The sequence below is a fragment of the Fringilla coelebs genome (assembly GCF_963513975.1).
Source record: "Fringilla coelebs genome assembly, chromosome: 4".
Lineage (NCBI taxonomy): Eukaryota > Metazoa > Chordata > Aves > Passeriformes > Fringillidae > Fringilla > Fringilla coelebs.
In genome coordinates, this window is record NC_140032.1 from 36,026,498 (window position 1) to 36,052,715 (window position 26,218).

At 35.3% G+C, this 26,218-nt stretch overlaps 1 protein-coding gene across 3 annotated transcripts in view; it reads left to right on the plus strand.

Annotated features, from left to right (window-relative positions):
- GLRA3 (glycine receptor alpha 3) overlaps positions 1–26,218 on the plus strand; it is a gene marked incomplete at both ends in the record, with an annotated part of 80,272 nt that overhangs the window by 4,220 nt on the left and 49,834 nt on the right. For 2 of the 3 annotated variants that reach the window (XM_084204430.1, XM_084204431.1), the window contains 2 exons: positions 17,250–17,377; positions 22,649–22,716. In XM_084204430.1, coding sequence (XP_084060556.1) covers positions 17,250–17,377; positions 22,649–22,716 — 196 coding nt within the window. Of the gene's footprint in view, positions 1–17,249; positions 17,378–22,648; positions 22,717–26,218 lie in introns of those variants that run through there. The other variant, XM_084204432.1, reaches the window with a different exon arrangement.

Sequence of the window (26,218 nt, forward strand, 5' to 3'; positions counted from 1 at the left end):
AAGAAATAAAAGTGTCCAAATGAAGATGTGAATTAAAGTGTGTAAAAGAAAATCTACTAAAGCCAGATGACAGCACTGGGGCACAATACCTTTCCTCAGCAGCCCAGACTTAATATGAAAGATAGTTTCTGTGGAATAAATCAGTTGGCAGACTCCAGGTCCCATGAAAAGCATTTAGCACATCTCAGGGAGCAGCAAAGAAAGGGTAGGAGAGCTGGGAGCTCAGACTTACAGCAACACAGAAAGGAACAGGATTCTGCCATAAAAGTTTGCAGTCCCACAGCACTTGGGCAGGAGAAAAACAGTTCAAAAGTCCAAATTGATGGGCAAAGGTGGTAATGAAGAGGTATGCCCTAGGTCAAAGCCAAAGGGTCAGGTCAGCAGGTCAGGCACATGATCAAAATGATGGAGATACAAGACTGGGTGAAAGTATGCTTGCACACTGGCTCATGCAGAGAGCAGGAGAACCTCCCCAGCACTTCTGAGGGTGAAAAAAAAGGAAAAAAAAACACAAGTCCTCAGAGAAGCGAGGTGAACCCCTGCTGAGTGTTCTACAAAACAAACATCTCTGTTTCAAAGCTGAGTTACCAGAGCTCACACTGAGCCTGTGATGAAGGGTCCTTCAAAAAGTTTAGGAAGAGAGCATCATCAGTACTTTTAGGGAAGCATTGTATTTTCCAAAACTCAGACAAAAGTGACAAAAAGGGGTTTTGTGACCCCTTATTTGAATATGTAATTCAAATTCTCTTGTATTTCAGCTCTACCGATTTCTCTTGTATTTCAACTATATCACTGAAGACACTGAAATTCTTTTGTACCAAATAGGTACAATTTTTACTTTTCCTGAGTAAAAATGTGATTAGTGCTTTAGCTATCCATTCTTTATTTCTATAAAAACTTGGTGATTTTTCTAATTGATTATCATCTTTATAATTTCAGAAAAGGATTATATATTTATATATTATGTATTTATTTTTGTGTTTATAGTATTATAACCTTTAAGAAAATTAGATAACACAGAAATTTCAATTAAAACCATGAATCTTTCAATTCTTACAGTGCTAGTGACATTTTCTTACTTTCAACTTCTTTTAGTTCATTCCTAGCCAAATGATGGTAACAACAACTGAAAGCAAGTAATATTGTGAGATAAGTGCTGTGCTTCTGTATGATGATAAATGCAATAGCTCCTCTATAATATTAGTTTTGTCCAGGCATCCTGGAAATCATGACAATCAGAGAAAATAAACATTTTTACAAGATTAGAGCTTCTTATTTTAACAGATTCAGAATACAGACTTCAAATGACCTTACTGGGTATTATGTAATAATACCTATAGGGAATTATTCCTGCAAATCAGCTTTTCTCAAGTAATGAATGATGAAGAGCCCTTTTGTGTGGTGTTGCTTCTTGTCCTCTTTACTGCTTTTCCTACTAAAGTTCATGATGTTTAGTGAAAGAATCAGTAAAGGAAGATAGGTATCACTTTCACTGGTAAATAGGCATCATGAATAGGTCACGTTAAGGCACCTTTTTGAGGATATCAACTACCAGCAAAAAGGGAACATCTCAGAGAGCAGGAAAATACACTGTAAAAAACTGTGTTTAACAGGAATGCAGAACCAAAACAGAAGAACATCAGAAAGAGAAGAGCATCAGAAAGCAGAATAGTTTGCACTGTAAAGTCATGAAAAAAAGGGTGAGAATCTTAGAGACTGTACTTTTCTCCTGATAATCTATTACTTTTTATGGCTTCTGAGGCAATATTATTCTTTCTGTCTGTCCTTTCTGCCTTTAGATTGTGTGGCATTGGAAGTGTAAGAAGTGACAATAAAAAGAAAGAATTAGAAAAAAATATAGAGGGTATATATTTATATAAGTACAAAAGAATGCATTTCATTATTACATTTCCAGTCAGATGTCTAATGAACTGCTCCAATACACGTTATTGAAGACAACAGCAAAAAGGGTAATAACACCCGATCTACACTTAACTGGACTTTCCACATAATGAACAGAATCACAGAATCAATTAGGTTGGAAAAGACCTCTAAGAACATCAAGTCCAATCTTTGAATGAACACCCCCATGTCAACTACACCATGGCACTAAGTTCCACATCTAGTCTTTCATTAAACATTTGCAGTGACAGTGACTCCACACTCCAAATTTTTATACAATTTTTCCATACCACATACCACCCTGTTACTTCTCTGAGCTTACCTCTGATGTACAAAATGAGTGGGGACAGCAGGGAGAGTCAGGGCTATTTCTAGGTAGGAACTTCCCTAAGGAAGGTCAGTCCTCTTCAATATCATTATTACTGAAGTTTCTTTCTGGTGACATGAAATATTAGCAAAATGCAGTTTTCAAGGGAAACAGTTTAAGACCACAGAAAAGGCAGAAACTTTCAAGAACACTCTGGTCTGACATGATCATGGTCATTGATGGAGCTGTTGAAATTGTGAAGCTGTACAAGTAGTGGGGCTACTGACTAATACAAATCAATGGTTAGACGAAAAAGCAAGGCAGCAGGTTATCCCGAGGTTATCACCAGGTTTCTACTGTGTTGTTTCACCAGGTTATCTGGTGAAACAATGCAGTAGAACACAGGAATACTAAATTTTCTCAAACAGTTCCTTAGGTTGAGTTAATTGCTATTAACCTGCATGGGATTCGTACAGTTACAACTAATTTAGAAAAATTATCATAAGCAAAATCAAAACAGCTATGAAATTTAAAAAAGCAAACTCAGTTTCTTCCTCTAATAAAATTCAAGCTGTAGTTATAACTACATCACCTACTGTCTTAATATTTTGCTCTTTGTTGCATTCCCTCTTTGATATAAGATAAATAAATATATATAAACACATTTAATCTAAAAAAGTATTGGCTTATGCTACCCATCACAGCATTGCTCAAGGCTTCATATACTATGTACAGTTTACGTTAAGACTCCACTATGTCTAGAGTTCCAGTTCCTTATAAAAAACATTCCAAATACATTCTCCCTTTCTGAATTTTGAAAGGTAAAATGTGAACCTAATGGAATCCTAGCATCTCTGAGAATCCACAAGTACCAGAACATGCAAATTCACAGATGACTTTCTACAAAATTGGCTGTTAACAATTTTGTATGATTTTTACCAACACTTTAATTAATTTTAATTTCACAAGTAACCACTCAGCAGAAATATCTGGCTAATACAATTATACCAGCATGGTTCTCATAGGTTTCTTTTCTTTTGTTTATCTTTAAAACTCTTATCACGTTACATCTTAGTGGGAGACTGCACTTAGGGACTATTTTGGGATTGAGCTTAGGGACTATTTTGTGAAAAGTTGATTTATAATGTTCTGGCACAGAGTGGGACTCAATTTCTAAAAGGATCTTGAGATTTTGTCCTGCTAAGTCTTGTAGTTTCATAAAGGGTTCAAAACTGCACTGTCCTTTATGAGATTCAGTAACACACAGGAGAGTCCATTCTCTGGGCTAGGTGGGCTAAGACATCTTCAGGGGCCAACTGAACTTCCAGGTTTGTGAGCAATATATGTGCTGACTAAGAGTGCCCTACTATATAAAATAAATGTCCCAAAGTGGTAAATTGCTGGCAAAAATAAAATAAATACCTTGAAATCAATCATGACTAAAGCACTGACTTCACACAGTGAAGTTGTGCCTAACTCCTGTGTTTGAGGGTAAATGTCCATTCTGTGCCTAAGCACATGCATAGAACTTCTGTGAAGGGATGTGCATCTGTAGGATGTTTTCCCTGATGCTATTGGGTCAGATGCATAACCTCTGACTCAGCAGTATTAGAACTAAATTCAAAGCAGGCAGATTTCAGCATCCTATCTGGAATACATCCCCTAAAAGACTCTTTTTTAAAATCCATAGTAGATTTATTCCATAGTGCTTTATTCCACTAGAAGAATTCTTTGTTTGCAAAGAATTCTTAATTTTTAAGAATTCTAAATTTTTAAGAATTCTTAATTTGCAAGAGTTAAAGTAGAATAAAATAAAAAATTTCCCTCAGTTCTTGTGCACTAAAAGTTGATAGTCAATTTTTTTGAACATAGTATGGCAAGTTTTTACCACACAAAATGAATATAAAATGTCTCCACTTGAGACAGTAATCTGTTATTACAAAAAGTGCAATATAGCAGGGAACTGGAATCAAAAATACTATTTGGAAGTTTCTTCATATATGTGTTAAAATTTTACCTTTTCTCTTCAAAACTTATCCCCAGATTCTAACACTGTGCAAATGAGCTCTCAGAATATCCCTCTCTCTTTACCTATTTCTGTGGTTTCTCTACACGTATCTTTGGATCCAAACGTGCTCAAATTTTCATCTATGATGAAGATGTGAGCACAAAGGCACTTGTTCAGATTCCCTAAATAATGGTTAACAGAATGCTGGTTTTCCTCCTTTTCAACAGGGATGACTACTTCAGGAGAAAATGGGTCTTGCACATAATAAAGCCTTTAACACTGTTTGGGAAGGGGGCAGTGTCCTCAATGCTTTCATGATGATCCAGGGAAGGGGAGAGGGTGCTCTCTCTGGACTCCTTGCTCATGTGGCAGAGGATTTGTGAGGGCAGTGGGGGATCAGCTCAAGTCATGATCCTTCCTTCCCTCAGCTTATTTGGAATTCTTTACATAAAGTTCCTAATACTGGAATGATAATTTAAGGGGATGCTGCCATTATGAAAACTAGAAAAGCAAAGACTAAATATGTATCTGAGGGGAAGTTTAAACACCACTTTGTGTGTGTGAAAGAATGAGTGTAGTGGACCAGGATAATTTTGGAGGAAGCACGAAAGGCTAGCAGCACTTTTTTTTTTAACCTTCACATTATTTTCTCTGACTTATTCCGTAAGGAATATGCTCCAGTGCATGCATTAGGAATACTGGGTTCTGTCATTATGTGGCATGAATTCTGTCACTCTCATCATCACCCTGAAGCTCTACTCTGTTCTTGTTAAAGAAAGTCTTATACTGATTTATTACAGTGTTGATCCTGGATAGAATTAATAGAAAAGAAAAAATTACTTTATCCACATATCTCATGTAAATTAACACGGTTGGTTAAACATCACCATTCCTGTCTCACAAAAAATTCCAAAGCTCTGAAAAGATTTTCTCACTTTTCAAAGCATTAAAAAAAGCTTAATTTGCAGAAAGCAGGAAAAATCTCCTAATTCTGTGAGGAAGATGTTCAGAGTCTTTGAAAATTAGAACCTGAGACTCCAGTTTCCATTGACATTGGAAAACTGATTGTTACTGACAAAATGGAAAGGACACTGAACAATAGTCCAGCCAAGCCTGTCAACATTTCATAAAACTACATTGAAACATATATGTTTCCTTAAAACTTCATTTCATGAAAACAGTATTTTTTCAACTAGAAATATTTTGTCTTATGAGAAAACTCTAGAGTATTAGTAAGAACCCAGATCTACACTATTAATTAGCTGGCTAGTCAGAATAAACAATTTCATGAGAAGCATTTTGGGGAAAAATACTTTAAATAGTGACTTTTTGGGCTATAGTCAGCTCTTCTGTAACAGAACTTTTATCAAATTAATTTTAGAGAAAAAGTAAAATCTTCTAAACAGCCATCTCACATGTTCACACAAGATACAGGACTGATATAACCAGAGCTTCTCTAAGGCAACTAGAATAGTGTTTCATTGAATTGTGGTTCAGTCTTTACAAATCTGGAGTTTTAATTCAAAATCAATATTTTATCTAGTTTTGATAAACCTCAATCATTTTATTCTAATGTAAGATTTTCTGAGAAAATTTTTATGCATAGTAAAAATTAAGAAGCACAGCAAAGAACCCATTTTCAGTTTTGTTTAGGGTTTACAACCCATAAAAGTAATTTTTAAAAACAAAACAAGATAAAAAAGGAACAGAATACATGACATTCTAATTGGCCATTAATTATGATTACAAGAAAGGTGTCTCTTCTACAGATGTACACTCCAGTGAACACTGTTCTGGTTACACTATTGAGAGTACAGCAACCTAATAAATGCAAAGCTGATGGGGCACTCCCATAATAGTAAAAAATCCATTAGAACTAAGAAACTCAGTGATAACCATCTCTACAATTTAAAGGACATTTTGAAATGTATTCTAAATACAGAATCAACAAAGCAGCTACACTCTTTAGAGCTCTGTTTGCAGAATTCACAGGTTCTTCTTAGACCTAGGAAGAATTGCCTTGAGAAACAGCAGTTTACAGTCAAAAGTCTCATTTGCATTAATTTGCCTTTCAGTCTTGTGTTGCCTCATTGTCATCAGCTGCATTAGCATCCTCATGGTGGTGAAAGACACCAGTCAGGTCCTGGGCAGGGTCACTTGGTTAGGGGAATCAGCATTAACCATGACAATAAATGTAATTATTCAACCCTGACAGCTTTTATAGAAGAATATCTGGTGTAATAACATAGACTATTCAAGAAATTATTTTACTTGGTCATTTTGCAATCAATCCATTATGCCTATAACTTTTCTGCATTATGTAGTGAATACACAAATTACTTTTTATAATGAGATAATAATGCAAGTTCAGACTACTAGAAATAAGTGGTTTACAAATTCTGTAATATTTAACTATTTTTAATTAAAAAATAAAGTTGTCAAAACCTAAACCCATTCATTAGGTCCTTGGAAGAGTGAGAGATTTGTCAGAATTTGAATATTTGAAATATTCTCTGCTCCTCTTTGAGTTAGCTTTTTCCTTCCCCAAAAGTAGGCTGAATAAATTTAAGAATGGCAAGAAACTGAGACCTGAGTTTAGATCATTTATGAAAATAGTCTCTACAACAGCCTAAAAGTAGGTTCTTCTGGGAAAACAATGAAAGATATTCAGAACAGAGTCCTAATTTATAAAGTATGTTAAGTCACGTGTTGCATTGCTGAAACTGGTAACAATAAACTTGTCTTATACAACAAGGCAAAATTACAGAGACAACCTGCAGTTGTCTCTGTGTTTTCTGTGTTTTCTGTCTTTTAATGAAGACAGAAAGCCTTGCCTGCAAGAGCTGAAATGAGGGATGCGGGACTCCAGGCACCTCTCCAAAATGCAGTTTATTCCATCCAAGACGTTGCAGCAGCCCAGGGTTGTGGGTGACAGAGCCTGTGCCTACAGCTGTCAGCTCCAGCTGCAGGCAGGCCTGGAGACCCTTTGATTTTGGTTACAATGCATTATATACTTTGCTGAACCTCTTAATACAGTAGAACCAATCTGTGCCTTGACTATTATCTATAGCCTATCATAACTACTATCATTGCCATATTCATGTTACTATTCTCCAATCACTAAAAGTCAGTACATTACAGTTTAGGCTAGGAGTTGTTATTCAGTTTTCTTGCAGTGGAAAATTCTGAGACCGTTTTTCTACTTGCCACTTCGGCAGGCTTGTTTGCCTGTGCTATCTTCTTGCTTGGTAAAAACACCTTCTTGTTTGAGGTGGGTTTATCCTTTGCTCTAAGTCATAAAAACCCCTTCTAACTAACACACCCTTTGCCTCCTTGGTTATCCAGTAAGACTGGCTCAGCAATTCTTTACTCCTATATCAAAACTTGCTTCCAACTCTATTCCTTCATCAGACTCCACATTTAAAAATCTCTCTGCTAAGCGTACATATGTGTGAGACTATCTTGTCAAACTTTCCTCCTTCCCAACACTTGCCCATAGGATTATGAAGAATGCTGGCAAATTAGTTTTCTTCTTTTATCCTAAGAGATTTTTTTCCTGAGGAAGGTGTAAACATTGTGCTTATGTATATGTACTAAGTCAAAAACAAAAAAAATTACATAAATCTAACATTATCTAGGCTATTATATACTAGAATGGTGACCATGACAGAGCTACTTAATCAGAAGACTTCAAATCACATTATTCTGGTTCTTTTTTCTCTCTGTTAAGATGAGCTGAAACATTCCACAGCAATACAAAGTTTTTTGAAACTATAGTCCATAATTTCCGCAGCTGTGGAAAATCAGTAGAAAATCTAAATTTTACACAAAATATTTCAAATTTTCTTGAGGGTTTTTCTTAGGAAATACCTTTTTAAGGTCTTGGTGGTACAATGCTTCTGCTCTTCTTAGTTGATATGACACTGGCAAACATGAGTTAAGAATTCTGTGTCTGTTCTGATAAAATTATTATCTAAAACATTGCAGGATATGAAAATCTGCATTTTCTTTGCACAAGGAACTGTCAGTTTTATGACCTATGGCAAGTAAAAGAGATTGCATCTTTAATTAGCAAGAAACACATTATTGTCAGTTTTAGCAGAAATACAATGAAATGCACATGCAATCTCAGTCTTTGTTAACACATTGCAAATTTAATTCTTTCTCTGTCATTTGCTGTCTCTGGCTTTATTATATGCCACCCTCTTCCACTATTCTTTCACCATAGGAAACTCTTTTTTGTCCCTCAGAATGAAATTAATTTATTCACCAATAAATCATTATTCAAATAGAGTTATTTTCATAATGGAATATAAAGGAGTTGGAAGAAAATTATCTCCTTACATTAACCTTGAATGGCAGAAGGTAACATTGTCTAATTCGGGCACCTAAACTAGGAGGTCAGTTACCCTGAGTTCACAATACAGATATGTAAAGAGCTTGTCTTCCAAGGATAATTCAGAGAAGGAGATGAATTTTGTATTTTGTTTTGTTTCTCAGAAGAAAGTATCTCTGTGTGAGCTAGAATGGAACAGCAGTGACAGATTATTTAATATGTCACTTTCAGTACTGGATCCATGCAGCTGTGACCCCCTGACATAGCTCCTGGCATTCCAGAATGGCCCTGGATTTTCATAAATAAATATTGCTGATGAATGGCCTCCAATCAGAAAAGTCTGCTTGTCTTTTATTTTCTATGAAGCATTTTAATTTTCAGTAAATAGGTTGGGTTTAAATTTTATTGAAATTTTAAAAATCATTGCTTAAAAAATTTCTATCCTGTCTTCTGAACTCCCACTCCACAATATTTGCTAATCTTAAGGTTTCCAAATTTAAAATTCTGTATTGCAGTAAAACACAGAGACTTGTACTTCTCTCCTGACATAACTATCTCAGTCAGTTAAAACACATAACACCTCAAAAGAATAGCTGTGTCATGCCACTTAACTGAACAAATGAATTTCAGTGCAAAAATTTGGAAAAAACTTCGCCTTATCCCCAAAAATCAAACAAATTAATATTGTTTATGCGTTACATTAATGTATTACATTTTTTGGTGTAAAATTGAAAGCAGTTTTTGTCTTTCTAAAAAGAGCAGGGTTTGTTTTTGTAAAACCAAGGAAAACACTAATTTGGATCAGCTTGAGGTCTTCAATAATCATTCCCGGTTTGTTTTTTTTTTTAAGCTGTCACATGCTGGAACATTCTCCTCTCAAAAAGATGTTTTTGTTCAGGTTTATGTACCTCTTGACTAATGTGTGCAAATTCTGCTTACTATAAACTCTGATCTTGTTAGTCCTTTACATACTTAATTAGTAGATCAGATAGTTAGAGACATTACCATTACAAAAAAAGTCTTTTTTGTACCATTACAAAAATGCTTCTCATCAAATTAAAAGCTTGCTTTCCCCATTAATTCTACCAGATGTATTTGATTAAGTTCTGTATCGCTCAGAAGAGGCTTTGAATGCTTTCTTCATATCACAAAATCTTACTGCTAAAATTTTCAAAGTGCAAGACACTGCCAGATGATCCAGCACCACCAATTAGAGGATCATGTCCTTCCTAGTAGACTTCTTTAACTACATGGTTACACTGAATATTTTTTGTTTTAAAAGCTGATGAATTCTATCACCATTGCTTACAGCTATAGAATCAAGGAGACTAGTCATGAGATTAATTCACCTAACCATTGCTGGTGAACCAGTGAATAAGTACCACTAGACTAATTTGCTGAAATGCTTTTGTGTAGCAATGTATGTGAGATGCAATTAAATGCATATTGGCTTCAGTTTTTGTTTTCCTTCTAAGGGTGTAATTAATTTCTTTGAACTTCTCTGGGAAGCATTTTAATATGAAGTGCATTAAAAACATTCAAACATCAGCTGGAGAGAATGGACCACAAACACAACATCTAATTGCTCCAGGGGTTTGGCCACACTTGCTGTCTGAGAGAATAAGTTAAATAATGAAATGAAACCTACTGGACCATCACAATGCCTATACTGGCACTGTAGTTCACATTGTAAAATGAAATGCAAACCTTCTACCTCTCTGAATGACTAAAATGGATTGTGTTTGAGACAAAATTAGTAATTTATGATCAGATGAAAAGAATCCCCAAGACAAAGGTGACAATAACTTGGCGTTAATGTGAGAAAATACTTTTCCAAGAAAAAATGTGTCAGTAGTTTACCTATGGAAGGGAGAAAATGGACTTATCATATAATTAAAAGATAATTTGTATCAATTGAGTTCAAAAGTAAATCTGTGAGACTCTGGAGATTGCACTCAGGCTAATTTGGATAAATGAGCAGATTGCTCTAAACTGGACTTGGAAACATCTCTCCAGGAAGCTTCCAGTTCAAGGTATAATTACAGCACACCATATTCTTTCTTTATCTCTGTCACGTCCCTGTAGCAGCAACGAAACGAGAAGACTCAGCAAATGTTTTAACATGTAATTTCTTCCTTCCCTTTTGTTTATACTGGTCTTATTAAGCCTTTCTGGAGTGACGCAATCATTTTTATAGAAATACTGATGGTACTCCATCACGTTTTTTCTTCAATATTTTCAAACAAATATATATATTTTTAAGGCTGAAACCACATACTGAAAACAATTTTTTAATACCCCACCTTGAAGATGAATGTTTAAATGAGGGAAATCAGTAAAAAACAGCACTTTCTGCAGTACAGGAATGATAAGTCTCAAAGGTAGTAGGCCTGAAATTACATTTGAAAATGTGCCTTTTAAAATAAAGCTTGTATAAAACACTTTCATGTGTAAAATTTCTCTCTGTTGTTTGTGCTTTGGTAACTTAAGTTTGATAAAAATATGCAGAAGGTCCAGACAGATAGACCCAACTTACAGGTAGAACGCAGTAAAAAAAAAAGGAACACAGGAGAAAAAAAGACATGGGAAAGCAATCTGATTTTTTTCAGCTTTAAATGTTTTAAAGAAGGAAAATTTGTGGGAATTGTGCATGCCTTTTGAAGAGATTTTTCCTTTCCAATGATTTTCTTTTGGAGGAGAGGAGAGGAGAGGAGAGGAGAGGAGAGGAGAGGAGAGGAGAGGAGAGGAGAGGAGAGGAGAGGAGAGGAGAGGAGAGGAGAGGAGAGGAGAGGAGAGGAGAGGAGAGGAGAGGAGAGGAGAGGAGAGGAGAGGAGAGGAGAGGAGAGGAGAGGAGAGGAGAGGAGAGGAGAGGAGAGGAGAGGAGAGGAGAGGAGAGGAGAGGAGAGGAGAGGAGAGGAGAGGAGAGGAGAGGAGAGGAGAGGAGAGGAGAGGAGAGGAGAGGAGAGGAGAGGAGAGGAGAGGAGAGGAGAGGAGAGGAGAGGAGAGGAGAGGAGAGGAGAGGAGAGGAGAGATGTTCTCTCACAAACATTCCTGCTTTAAATAGGCATTTCAGGAGCACAGATTCATGGCCCATGTTTTATCTTGGTAGCTAAATTGCCAGATGATAGATGAGACCTCCCATTTAAATTCTGTAGATTTTGGTGCTCTGGCTGTATAGCTGTGTTACTCTATATTTTTTTCAGACTTCTGTAGCAGCAAATATTTTAAAAACATAAAAGAATCAACAATAATGTAAACATATTCTCAGGAGAGGATTAAAAAATAGCTGCATCCCATCACCTTCAAACACAATCATACATGTCACAGCATCCTAAGGCCTAGCTCCATCTTGAAACACACAGGGCTATCTGTCTTTGCTCAAAGTGTTAAAGTATTCCATAACTAAAGTGTTTCAGCGGTTGAAAGTCTTTTAATTTTGATCTAAATTTATTTCTGGACACTTCACCTCCATTTGCTTTCAGGACAACATTATCGTTTAGCTTACAGTTCTTTATTCTTTGCAGATGCATGTCATAGACAGAATATTTGCCTCTCTTTTTTTCTAGTTGTGTTTAACCTCTCATTCTTTAAGCTGCTTCTTGTTTATGGACACTTTGAGTGCACTTTCCATTCCAGAGCTCAAGTTCCTACTGTGCAAGTAGCTGATGCTCATACAACTGCTTAGTAAGTCAAGTACCCAGCTGTGAAAGGAATTGAGCAAGATGAGCCAACATTACAGCTGTAACTTTCAAACCTCATTGCAGCAACTGCAAGCCTGCAACCCAGCCCCTGTGTAGAAGGACCCTAAGACGTCATTTCACACTTGGAACTATGCCCATTGCTTCCCTTCCTTAAGCTCCTCAAATCAGTCAAGTGCCTTTTGACAGTCTGAAGATTTCTGCATGAGATCTGTAATGTTTAATTTGAATTTAGCCTGCTTTTCTATATATCAGAACTCATCCCTTTTCACCAAGCTAGCCATATATGAAGAACAATGCCTCACATTTTATTACATCGTTTCTTCCAGAAAGCTGTATTGTCTTAGTTGGTACAGTTTGATCTTCTGTTAAGTTATTAAATTGTGTGTCCAAATTCCCATTTGAATTTGTCCAACTCTCACTGGTTTTTCTTCTTCCTTTATTCTTTAGATAAATGTCCAGCATTTTCTGCTGTCTTGAGATATTTGTACACTTCAATCAAGCTATTTTTTTCACTCTTCTTTTTTGATAAGCTATGAAGATTAAGCTCCTAAAGTCTCTTACTTGAAGCAAATTTCCCTAACTCTCGGGTCATGGTTTAGTGGCCTTGTTCAGTACCTTTCCAAATACTTTAATGTCCTTTTAAAACTCAGACATGATTTGATGCAACATCCCAGCACTGGTCTCATTAATATCATATAAAATAATAAGTGACCTTCGTGCTCCTACTCTTTCAATCTTTCTACACCACTGGATAACACAGTAGGGCAGTGAGAACTTCACCACAACAGTGCAGAGCTGTTTGAGGAATTCTGAGTCCTTCTTCACTGCTTTCTCCAATTCTGCCCATGTTCACAGTTCATACATCTCTTAATATCCCTGCTCTAATTGTTTTAAACTCTCCTGCTTAAATGGGCTGACTTCAGGAAAGAGGCTTTTTTCTTCACATTATCAGAATTTATGCCTCTGTCAGTTCTTTTTGCATGTCTTAGTTTTAAACCATCAACTGCTTTGCATTTTCTTTCCAGATTGTAGATGGCTTTGCTGAACACCATTCTTACAACTAGCTTGCTTTCTCAAATTTCGGATGTGGTAGCTGATTTAGAGCAGCTGCATCTTGTCTGTGTCAGGCTGCTTCTTACTCTCTTACATTTATATCCCACTTAAAATATCTTCAGCTTGACCTAACAGTTTCTGATTCAAATGTGACTCTTTGTAGGTAAAGTACCTGTGATTTAGGAGAGTTTTCTATCTCAGTGATTGAAATTCCAACTTGACAGGCTTCAAGACATTGATGTGAAGCTCAGATTTTAAGTGAAAAAAAAGGTTAATGGACAGAATAGACCAGAGACAGAATTATTCTAATTTTCTGATCTTGTCTGGTGTTGTGTGACAGCTTATTTGAAACAAAAAATCTTACCCTAAGTTTTGATGGTGTAAATTTGTCTGGTCACAAATAATTTTTGAATGTATCTTTTGACATTTTCTTTTTTTTTCTTGGTTTTTTTCCACAACTTCAGGTATCAAATTTCTTTTCAACTGTTTTTGAAGGCTTAATTTACATTTTAAAGATGTTTGGGATACATCCAGGAAATTGAAGTCAACTACTGTTCTAAGTCTAAAATTGGAAAATAGTATAAATCCTTATAACTGATAGTAATATTTGCGAATAGCTCACAGGAACAACTCAGAATCACTACCAGGGAGACCATTCTGGTTGGTAACTTTTCCTCATAAAATATGAACAGACCAGAAGACTGTCAGGTTATAATCTCTCTCAAATAAAAGATTTCAGCAATGGGAAGCTTCTACCTCTGAAAAATGTACAGCCTTCTTTCTCAGTAATTTAAAGTCACATTATGACTTTATGTTAAACACGAGTCCATTGTACCTTGCTGATATTAAAACTCTTGCTGATATTAAACTCCTATAATTTTGCCTGCTGGAAAGTGCATGTACAAATTCTTTAAAGAACTGTGACAGGTCAGAATGAATTCCCTCTGGAGGCACGCAAAGCCATTCCTGGACTTACGCAATAGTTGTGTATCGAGGACAAAGCTGTGTGCATTATTAACACTAAAAGGAGCTCAATTCTTGGTTCATGAAAGGAGTGTACCCTCCTCTAACCCCTTAGCCAGAGCCCTAGCTTTCAGAGGCAGTGTGCAATAAAACTGAAGAGCCCTTACCATGCAGAGTAAATTTTTATATTAATCTGGAAACAGAAAATCCCTTTTTAAAATTCAGTGCTTTACTTGGGTTTTACTACATTATCAAGTCTAGCTCCTTTTTAACTAGACGAGTATTCCACATGTCAGTTTTGACTGATGAAATTTTTATTTGTTCAACATTATTCTTGAAATACATATTTTCTATAAGGGCTAAATCAAAAGGGCAGAACTCTGCAGAACTCGAACAGCTTTTCCTCATTACACCTGAAGCTTAGTAAAAGGGAAAACATTCCTTGAAGAAATATTTAGTTACAAATTACAACTGACTTTTGAGATAAAACTTGTTTATACAAAAGGTATTAACTATGCTGAATGTATTCTTTTCATAAGCAGGCATTAAATTATTCAAGATACTCTGAGACTTAAAATTGACTAATGAAAGCAAATATTAATGATGCCATCATACTAAGAGGTAACTGTCACTTTGTGAAAATCCATATTCACAGTAATTACTATTTTTCCCAGTTAGCATTGGTTATCCTAATTTCAAATTACTTTATTCCATGGCAAAGCAAGAGCTACAAGTACAGCAAAGAAAGATTTACAAGAATTCCAGTGAAGTAAAAAATAGAACAAAGAAACAAATTCTTCCTTTCCAGCAAGTGATACTCAAGCAAACAATGGGCCTTTCTGTATTTGAGTTCTGGATAATTTATGTATATCACAAATAAAAATATAGGATTGTATATCCTGTAGTATAGAAATTTCATATACCTAAAGAATAGAAATATCATTTCCTTACAGAAGACTACTAGAAAGAAATCTAAGTGTTTAAGTGCATATACTAGGTGTATACACACAGTAACTTGCTTCTCCCGCCTTCCAAGTAGATAATACCCCACAAAGGTAATCTGACTCTTGTATCTTACTTGTTTTATAGACATCAGTGATGTTTTACAGAAACAGTAATCACTACAAGTTGTAATAATGTGATGAATCAGATCCGTTCAGAATGATTGATAATGAAAATTATGGGAATAGGATAATTCCAAACTGAACTATAAAAAGAATATATTGAATACTTCCTTTCTCAGAAATGGAAATACATTCTGCAGCTATGGGAAGAAATAAAGACCTAGGTTAGATATTGAAAGAGAGTAAAGAAACATTTTTTACCAAAAGAGATACCAAAATATTGAAAACAATTTAGAGATATCCGACAATTAAACAATTTGTGAACAATTTAAGAATATACAAATCAACTTATACATAGAATAGAATAAATGCTTGCTAAGCAATTAACTCAAGGATAAAATTTAAACTTTCTGATTTAATATTACAACTAAAAGACTTAATTTCTATTTTTAATTAAAATATGAGGAAGCCATAGCATTCTAGAGGCTTCTGTGTTCATATTCTATGTGTGCCCAAATTTGTAACTCTCAAGGACTAATATGAAATCTTTTTCATTTAAGATAATAAATCCAAATTTCCAACATGAAGACAAAAATTTTAGCAGATCTTCTAAGTGGAAGTTTCTGTAACACTGTAACTTTTAACATCCTGGGTAAAAGTGTCTTGGAAAGAAAGAAATTACATTCTCAGTCTGTGCTCCACATGGCCTCTACATACATACATGCTTGTATGGAAGTTTTCCATTTTGATATTCTATCCATTGTTAAGAAGCAAAGTTTAGCATGGCTTTTTTATGAGTCAGAAAATTCCTAAAGGCTTTACATTATCCCCTGTGTTAACATCTAAACAAAACCATATTTAAGTGGTTCTAAAAGAGTGAATTGATATGAAGACAATGAATTGGGTAAGTAAAAGAGGTTTAAGTCCTTCTGTAATGGATTTTTTACTTAAATTTAGCACAAACATGCAAAACTCTTGATCTTTTTTGAGAGCCCAAAAGCCACAAATGGTTTCAATTCCACTGTATATCACAATATTACTCAAAATTTATATATTTTCTGATTGTTATTTTTCCAGTGTGTTAGAAGGAACTCAAGAGTTGTTCCACAAAACAAAACCTTCTCCTTTGGGTCCCATGGCTGATCACAGCACCACTATTCTGCTCTCTTAGCATGTGCAGAACACACTTTAGAATGTCAGTGGGAGTTGTGCAAGCCATGGAGAGGAAGCTATAGGAGATGGCACTTGACTTGACCAGAGAAGAAAAGTTTACCATAAAATAATTTCTTCAGTAAGTCATTAGGGTTTTGTTTTGGTTTTTTGTTGTTTCTTTTTTACCCACTGTAGCAGTCACTTTTGTTTTAACAGGAAATGAAACTCGAAGACAATGTTACATACGACCTGCCAAGAGACTGAGCTGTTTTATTATGGTTACCCATCAACATAAAACAAAAATTGGTGATAGCAGTACTATTCTAATCAAGTCCTTAGTACTTTTTTTTTTTGCTTCTGATCCAGGCTTCTATTATAACACACCCAGTTAAAATAGATCAATCTCAGAATAGACTCCAAAATAGGACATACACAGCTACGCCTGAAGATGACATTATTTAACTCTGTGATAATGATATTGATTATTGCTGACTGAAAGTGTTATTAATCTTCAGAAGTTCTGAGGAAGAAGTAACTGTGCAGCATAGCAGAATAAAATGTATGTATTAAATGACAGAGATAAAAAGAACTTGCTTTCAATTTCTTTACTACTATTGGTTTTGAAGCATTAATTAGCTCGAAAAACCGTCTTAGCTTTCCTGTTTTCCTGTTCCTACAAAAATGAACTATGACTGACTAAATAAAATCAAAGTTTTGCTAACTTCTAACAATTTTTTGTTTGTTTGTTTTTCCTTGCTGTTAGCTTGGTAGCCACAAAGGAAACAGACAGTGCAAGATCTCGTAGCATGCCAATGTCGCCGTCCGATTTCCTGGATAAGCTAATGGGTAGGATGTCAGGCTATGATGCGAGGATCAGACCAAATTTCAAAGGTAATTTCACAACTAAACTTTCGGGTTTTCAGTATGTCAGTATTACTGTTCACAAAAATGCAATTTCTGAAACAAATATGTAAAATAAGAGGTACATTCACTGAAAAAAAAAAAAAAGTCTTTCTTTTTTATGTGTGGCAGTTCATTCCAGTAGCAATAAACTCTACACCTACCACTTTCACAGCTGCCCAATTGCAGGCCTTTAGTAAATATACCTTATCCTTAGATTTCAGTTGTCTGATATGATTTGTTAGTTTCTTTCGTTTCCTGAAATGCTCACTGATGGATTCAGATTCCCACCTTGGATTGCCATAGCATGAAACACTACAGAAAGTAAGCTCTGTGAAAGACTGGCCAAATCTTTTTGTCTGTCTGGTTCTAAAGTGTGTGTTAATGACATTGATCATCAAACTCAAGACAGCTTATTTTAGTTACCAATTCTACCACCAAATTATATTCCTCTTTCCTGGGCCCCATTTGTGCCTTGAAATGTCAAAAGGACCATCTTTCCTCTTGTTATTTTCCCTGTTACCACTTCTCCACTGAAACTGTAAGTTCTCATTACCTGGAATTTTGTCTTGGTATATGCCTTTAATGCACTTATCACAAAGGAGATTCAATTAAAACAAAGCAGATTCAAAGGCTGAAACAGTTTGCAAATGGAATGACTACATCTCCTGAGGGTCTTAGCATATTATCCAGAGTCAGGCACATTAGAGTATTTAATGAAGGATTACACAAACTATATTTTTATATGAATATGCAAATTATCATACATACAAAGGCCATCCATTCTGGTCTGGGAAGTCTGGGTAAATTTGACTACTCTTTTTTTTAATACAAGGAGATCCAGTGTTATAGTGGAACCATATTTAACTCTATAACTGAATTTTTAAACAAGATATCAGTATTTAAATTACCCAGAATATAAATAAAGTTTTGAAAGAACAAACCTATTGTGAATAAAAATTACATTATTCTTACTTTGCCGTAGTTGCTTTGTCCTATGCCTATCTTCTTGAGTCCAAGAGACTCTCTTAGCTCTAACATTTCACATAAGCCCCATATAAGGCTTTACTCCATGTTTACTACAAAAATTTTCCTCTAAGCTGGCAGAGCTTTCTCCTCTAAGTCATCTGTCACTGCCTTTCCATCTTAATTCTTATTCAGCAAGAAATGTTATAATTTTTTGACATCTCCAAGTTCCAGAAACTTAAGTGGTTTTGACTCCAAAGCCACTGCCATGTGCTGGTTTTACCAGAATTTGCTCAGTCTGATTCATAAGGACCATGTAAGAGATTTGTCAGATTACTTCCTCATCAGCAAACCATAAACAGTTGGTTGTGTATATATAAACTTATTACCCAGGATTTGCTGCAGCTGGAAATGCTTTGCTCTTTTTTAAGTTAGGGGTGCTGATATTTCTCAGGAAATTATAAATGTGCACTGGAATTTCAAACACATCTCTATATGATTTGGGGATTGAATTTTATAGTTGGTCATGGACAGCATCCAATCACAATCTTCTGGTGGAGCAGCAATGAAGAATAGGCAGATGGTTTAGAGATTACTAAACTAAATGCAGTACTTCTTGAAAGTATAATTCAAAGGATTTAGAGCTTTGTTTTGTAACCATTGAAACTTAAAGAGACAAAACCTAATTTGACGTTGCTCCTTTTCAAAAAGTGCACATTCTAAATCTTCTGGACAGTTATGCAGTTTGAACAGATCTGTCCAGAATGATTCAGACCTACCACTAAGAATAAGTATCTCCTTAAGTGACTTTGCCACTTTTTGGTTAGTTTTATTACTCCTACAACAAGTGCTGGGGCTTTATGCCTTTTTGAGGTTTTAAATTGGTGACAGCTTAAAAGAAAGAGGGTAAGTACTAATAAGATAACTCAGACATTAATTTTAAATTATTTTTTTGTTCCAGTAAAATTCCTATGCAGACAAGGTTTTTAGTTACTGATTTTAGTCATAATCAATCTTGGTCAGGAAGACAAAATTATATATTTTGTCTTTGTGGTCTGCTTTTGATATGGAATACTGCATATGAGTTCTTGTTCAAAAAATATAATAGAGAAGACATGGGGTTTATTCAGCTATGGAATACATCAGGAAACTGAGAGTCATTGTAAAAGCTTTGTTCCAGTTACAATTTACTTTTTTTTAATGTTACATCAAGCCTATAGTAAAATGCTTCTCTTACTGTCCACATTGCAGATGATATCCATTCCTGCAAGTACGGAAAATATTTCATTGCCTTTTAAATTTGAATGCAAATATGTAACCTAGCTGTAAAAAAATTAAATATTAAAGTAAAAATTTGGGCATTTATATAGGAAAATGCAAAGTATTACTTGCCCTGGTATTGGTAAGAATTTTGCAGCAATCATTAGTTTAGAAGCTTTGAAAACCAGGACTTAATTTAAAAAATAAATAATTTAGTTACATATGCTCTCCTGACCCCTTCTGGAAACTCTGTATTTTTTCGGGCTTTTCATTATATTTTGGCAATAAAACCTTTGTTTTTCTGAATATTAAAGAGATATTTTTTGTTTGCTTTAAATTTGCTGATTATTTTACTGATTTTATAGCCACGTGACATACTAAGACATGGAGAAGTATTACCTCCTTTTGATCTTTACAAATTTGTGTATTTGCAGATTACTGCCTACTGTATACCTTTTCCAGTGTTTTCTACTTAAGCTGGTTTTCATAGAATTGTGGCAGCTTTCATAGAAGTGTGGCAGCTTTTCATAGAATTTTTGATCCTTTTTGACATTTTGACATCTTTCTCCCAAGTATATAAATATATTAATCCATGCAATGTATTTATATATAATATTAATCTGTATCTCTTATTTTAAAAAATTCTCATTATTTCTACCAGTTTGGCTGGTACAGAAGTAATGTTTACAGGGATAAAGTTCATGTTCATGTCCCCCACCATCCTACCTGAAATCTGGGGGGGGGGTTTGGTTCAAGTTGTACTTGCAGAACATGGTACATGCTTCCACTGATTACAAAATTGACACAGGTGACAGCTGACTCACAGTGAATTGTATTTCCACAATTCTGCAAAGATTTTTATACTGTCTGGATTTATATCACCTCTGCCAGTCAGTTTGTTCCTGTTCACTTGGTCTGAAATGTCTTCTACAGTCTTCATACAAAATTCCAGCAGAATGGCTCTAGTATTTGACACAGCCAGCAATTGGAGACAAATGCTGCTACAAAGACTTCATTTGGCTTTTCTGCTCTGACCTTCTTCACTTCCATGGATATCTTTATACCTTAATCATTTTCTTTCAGCTTTCAGATCTTGGCAGGATTCTATTTTTAATGCCTTGTAGATAGCGATCATTGTTAGCTTTTCTGTCTCTAGTGAGTTTTAGCTCTATTTCTTTTCTGCCTCTCTTTAATCTATGTTCAACTTGCCTGGATTCCTGTGTTGGAACATGACTTCCAGCTTTTACAGCTTCTCATTCATGATTCTTTGTGACCATATTCTGGGAAGTTCATTTTTACTCTCAGCACAGTGTCTTTGAGTTAACTCTAAAGCATTGGAGGCTACTTTTAGCTTCTACTTTTGTACCCCTTTTAACTAGCTATTAACTATTTTATTGTAATTTGAAATTAGGTATCAACACTGTAGTGATTTAGAGCTTTTTCCTAATAAAAGCAACTATGTTGATAAAGCAAACATATTTTAAAGTCTAGTACTATTTTAAACAAGATAGCATCATATCAATTTTGAAAGGATGGCAGGTACTACAACATGGAAGTTTTTGGAAGAAAAGCTGCCTTGCAAACAATTGACTAATATGGGCAAGAAATACAATTTTCTCCCTGACAGTTTTTAGTGACTTCCTTCATTTATGGTCCCTGCTTTTTCTTTTCCCCTTGATTCTTTTCAGGAGTTGAGCATGTAAAGCTTTTACTGATTTCTCAGAAGTACTGGGTATTGTCAACAAGTCTAAATAATTAACTGTGTACCAAAGTGACTGCAAGTGCTACCTCCTTACCTGAGAATTCTGCTCCATAGGTGTAGTCTTGTGTATTGCAAAGACTGAAGTATGTGTAGAAGTGTTTTGTTAGAAATATTGTACAGGACTTCAAAACAATTTTTGCTCTCAGAAAAGAAAGCTGGATGTTCCGAGTTCTGTCCTATTGGGAGAATTTTTAGTGGACATTCTGATTCTTCAAGTATTTAATTTGAAATTTATTGGTCATGTTAGGTTTTTCTAGTTGCAATCCACCAGTAGTGGCAGAGGATTTTTCTTCAGAGATACTAAAAAAGAGATATTACATAAAGGTTTATAAGACCAGTCTTTACATTCCAGATATAGATCTTTCATTGTTAGACTGCTTACAACTACAAAAAGAATCCAGAATCTCCAGTGCTGAAGTGGTTTATTGATATAAGAATATTTAATTGTAGGAAGGTAACAAAAAAAAAAAAGGAGATGGAAAAACCTTGTTTCTATTGGACATGGACTGAAATTGATAAGGAATAATGGAAAAATTAGCAGGCTTTTCCACAATGACATTTTAAAAGGGACTTCTGGAAAATAATTTAAGCCCTTTTCCATGAAGAGGCAATTCCTTGTTCAGTTATCATAATGACTGCTCTGCCACTATTGATTCTTCAAAATGCAAGATAAGACAAAACAACAGTTGAATGAGGGCCCATGGTTACAAAGAATTCAGTTATAAATGGACTCAAACATTTTGTGAATTTAAGAGAAAAGGGAATAGAATCTAAATGACTTTCCTGTAAGCAGTAGAGATAAGAGAAGCAATAATGCATTTCTTTTCCCAGTGATGACAGATAACATTGAAGGTAGAAGCTGCCTTGAGTGAAGAAAGTCACTTTCCCCTCTAATTGTTGTGAGAAGTGACATGCATTCTCACTGAAATACACATAAAATATTTTTACTATATATTTCAAATGGGATGTTGTTTTTTTTCAATTTTTCTATAGAAGCATGTGTGCAGGTTTATACTGAACTTTGTTTCTATGGGTTTTTTTATTTGCTAAACCTAGTCAGATAAGTAGTGTACCTTTTAGAAGAATCAAAAGAAAATTATTAGAAACCATTCAATTTAATTGTGCATTAAATTAGTTGTGAATATAGCATTATTTCTTCCAGTAAATATTGTTTATAATGGTTTATATTGTTTATAATGGTTTATATTGAATAATCTATCAATAAGCAATAATTCTGGAACAGGGACTGGTGGGGATTTTTTTCTCTTTTGCAGGTCCTCCAGTTAATGTCACATGCAACATATTTATAAACAGCTTTGGGTCCATTGCAGAGACAACCATGGTAAGATACTTTAATTCAGTCAATGTTTGAAGTCCAAGTGAAATATGTTTCATGAGCTCTAAAGTTGGCTAGGGCTTCTCTTCAGCTGGAACTCAGGAAAGAGGAAAATCCACTTCTGAGAATGGAAAATGAGAATTCCTAATTTGCCAATTGATTTTTTTTCCTAACAAAAATTTCATCATTATACCATCACACCCAAGTAAAAGTAAAGCCAAGACTAGAAGGGTTTTTTTTCATTTTTTCTACCTAAGTTTTATTTGACAGTTGCAATAAAATAATTATTAGATAGGTATTAGTTTCAATAGTGTTTCACCTTCCTAACCTCAAAAAGTGCTAATTCATTAAGCAGCTTTGTTAATAATATTTTTTCAGTTTCATCATACACAGTGTAGATTGAGATGTATACTTTATTTTAAAAGTCCTTCTTCCATAGAGTTATTGCACTGAAATAATGGAAATTACTAAAACTTTGAACAGGTATATAAAATTTGGAATAAAAGAAGTTGGCTGCATGCTTTTTTACATACATTTAAAATTTGTCTACTAAAGAAAGACAGAGAGAAAAGATGAGATTTTCACAAAATAAGGAGAAGAGGTCAGAGTGTAAAGGTAACAAAACTAGATATTGAACTGTGAATTGACAAGAACCCCCAGGATAATCTCACTAAAAGGTGAGACATATGCTGGTAACTTGGAGTACAGATATAATCACTAAAATTTATTGTGGGGAGATATTGGCATTCCTTCTCTCTACAAGTGTTTCCCATTTGTTTGAAGAAAGTTAAAAACATCTCTTTGAAAACAGTTACATAGTAATTTTGGGGCAGAGCGGGTTAAAATACTGAGAGATGACAGAAAAACTGTGGGAGTTTGTAAGATCCAAATTTATAAAATACTCTGAAATACCAACAATTTCAGGAGTCAGGATATGTACTTGGAATGACAAAACTGAACTGATATAGCAAAAAAAGGAAAAAAACCAACCCAAACAAACGAAAACCTACAAAAAAAGCCCTAATGTCACCAAGGACCTGTAGTTAGGACAACAAAAAGAAAAATTCATATAATCAAATATTTATGCCCTCTGTCTCCAAGTGATATTAACAACTGCCTGTTCTTCACCTACCTTGGAACATAGTAGTAGATGTTATTGAGAGAGGTAGACAATTTTTTTTTCAGATAGAAAATTACTTTAATTTGTATTTGGGGACCTTTCCAGATTGCAAATCCCGAACAGATTGACAGGGCATCTAGAGAGATTTATTCAGGTTCAATCAGAGGATTAAGCAATACCCACATGATTAGAATAGTGTTCTACAGCTACTTCCTAATGTCTGGATGAGTGAATCTGGTCCAAAAGAGGAGACAGACCACAAGGTCAGTAAAGTTCAAAGACCTAGCCACTCAATTGCTATATAAAGGATATATACAAAGCTGGAGTTGTTAACACACAAAAATGGTCCTGGTTTGGGAAGAGGATGACCAAGTTCACATCTCAATTGGATTTTCTCTCCAAAGCCAGAGAATTAAAAGCATTTCCTTTCAGTGCAAGTTAGTTAAGTTAGTACAATATTTCTATTTTATAATCAAACTACATTCTGCTCTGTGTTACCTTGAAAGCAAATTGAAACAGTCAAGGTAGACAATGACCTGGTCTGTAACAAATAGTTCCAAGTAATGTAATATAATACAGAAAATACCAAACCTGGTCAGAACCACAAGGTTTTTCATTCTCTTATTTTCATGCATTCAGAAACTGGACATTTAAGTACAACCTTGACCTTCATGATGCTTGAGTTCGGTTAATAATTCACTGACATAGCTCAAAACAGACTTCTACCTATTGTCGGCTGTGCATGACCTCTCAGAGACTGAAATCTTCCTTTGCAGAACAAATGCTTTTTCCTAGATAGTACTTTCAATTGTGTGGTTTATCAGCTTTTCTTCTCCCTAATACTGATGGTGAACTTCTGAAAAACATGAAAATCTTTCTACCTTTAAATGACAATGAAAACAATATTGCATTTCACAAACTGAATTTTTAGCTACAGTTAATTCACTGCAGTTCAGTATGTCTTCAATTTTCACTATTTTATTAATTGAATTTATTGTATCTCTTAAAATTCAGGTAACTATGTCTTAACTCATTAGAACAAATTCTTAGACTCAAAAAGGACTTTTAAATTCTTGATAAATACCTCTTTATCCAAACTGTAAACAGAACTGGTTAAGTAAGCAACAAGTGCAAAATAAAAACTGGCCACTGATACCTTGTATTTAAAACTACCAGCTGATAATGGGATACATAAAGCTGTATGCCAACTTTAAAGGAGTCCAAACACATCAGTCCTGTCTCGCTGATGTCCAAAATCTTTGAGCTCCCTCTGCTGCCTCGGCTGTGCATAACAGAGGAAACAGGCAGAGAGCAAGGGGTTAAAAAAGCCCTTTGCGTGGCTTGCAAAGTAGCCCGGTGCCGATTTCACACTGCTGGGCTGAATAGCTCTCAGCAAGGGCGAGGAGTGTGGCAGTGGGCAATGGGAAGGGCAGTGTGTGGCTCTCGGGCAAGCACATCCCTTTAACTCATCTACACCTGCCCTAACAGCTCAGGACTGGCAGACAAACCGAAAAAGTAGCATCATTTGGCTTACAGCTTGTCAACTCTGTAAACTGGTTCTTCTTTCCTTTCTTTCTTTCTTTCTTTCTTTCTTTCTTTCTTTCTTTCTTTCTTTCTTTCTTTCTTTCTTTCTTTCTTTCTTTCTTTCTTTCTTTCTTTCTTTCTTTCTTTCTTTCTTTCTTTCTTTCTTTCTTTCTTTCTTTCTTTCTTCCTTCCTTCCTTCCTTCCTTCCTTCCTTCCTTCCTTCCTTCCTTCCTTCCTTCCTTCCTTCCTTCCTTCCTTCCTTCCTTCCTTCCTTCCTTCCTTCCTTCCTTCCTTCCTTCCTTCCTTCCTTCCTTCCTTCCTTCCTTCCTTCCTTCCTTCCTTCCTTCCTTCCTTCCTTCCTTCCTTCCTTCCTTCCTTCCTTCCTTCCTTCCTTCCTTCCTTCCTTCCTTCCTTCCTTCCTTCCTTCCTTCCTTCCTTCCTTCCTTCCTTCCTTCCTTCCTTCCTTCCTTCCTTCCTTCCTTCCTTCCTTCCTTCCTTCCTTCCTTCCTTCCTTCCTTCCTTCCTTCCTTCCTTCCTTCCTTCCTTCCTTCCTTCCTTCCTTCCTTCCTTCCTTCCTTCCTTCCTTCCTTCCTTCCATGGGTTCTAGTTATTTCATATTCTATTTCCTTCTCTCAAAATACAAGTCAGATGGTTCACAGCAGGAAAAAGAATGCCACCTCCTTCTAGGAAGCTGAGTTGGACCTAGGTGATTTTAAGTGATCATATAAGCAGTTTCATTTATGTCATGTATGCTCTGAGGAGGCAGGCAAAAAAAAGTAAACTACATAATTGAAAACACCCTTAAACAAACTTTTCTCATTGGCACCACTTAGGATCCAGCCTCACCAATTTTTCTGTGTTATC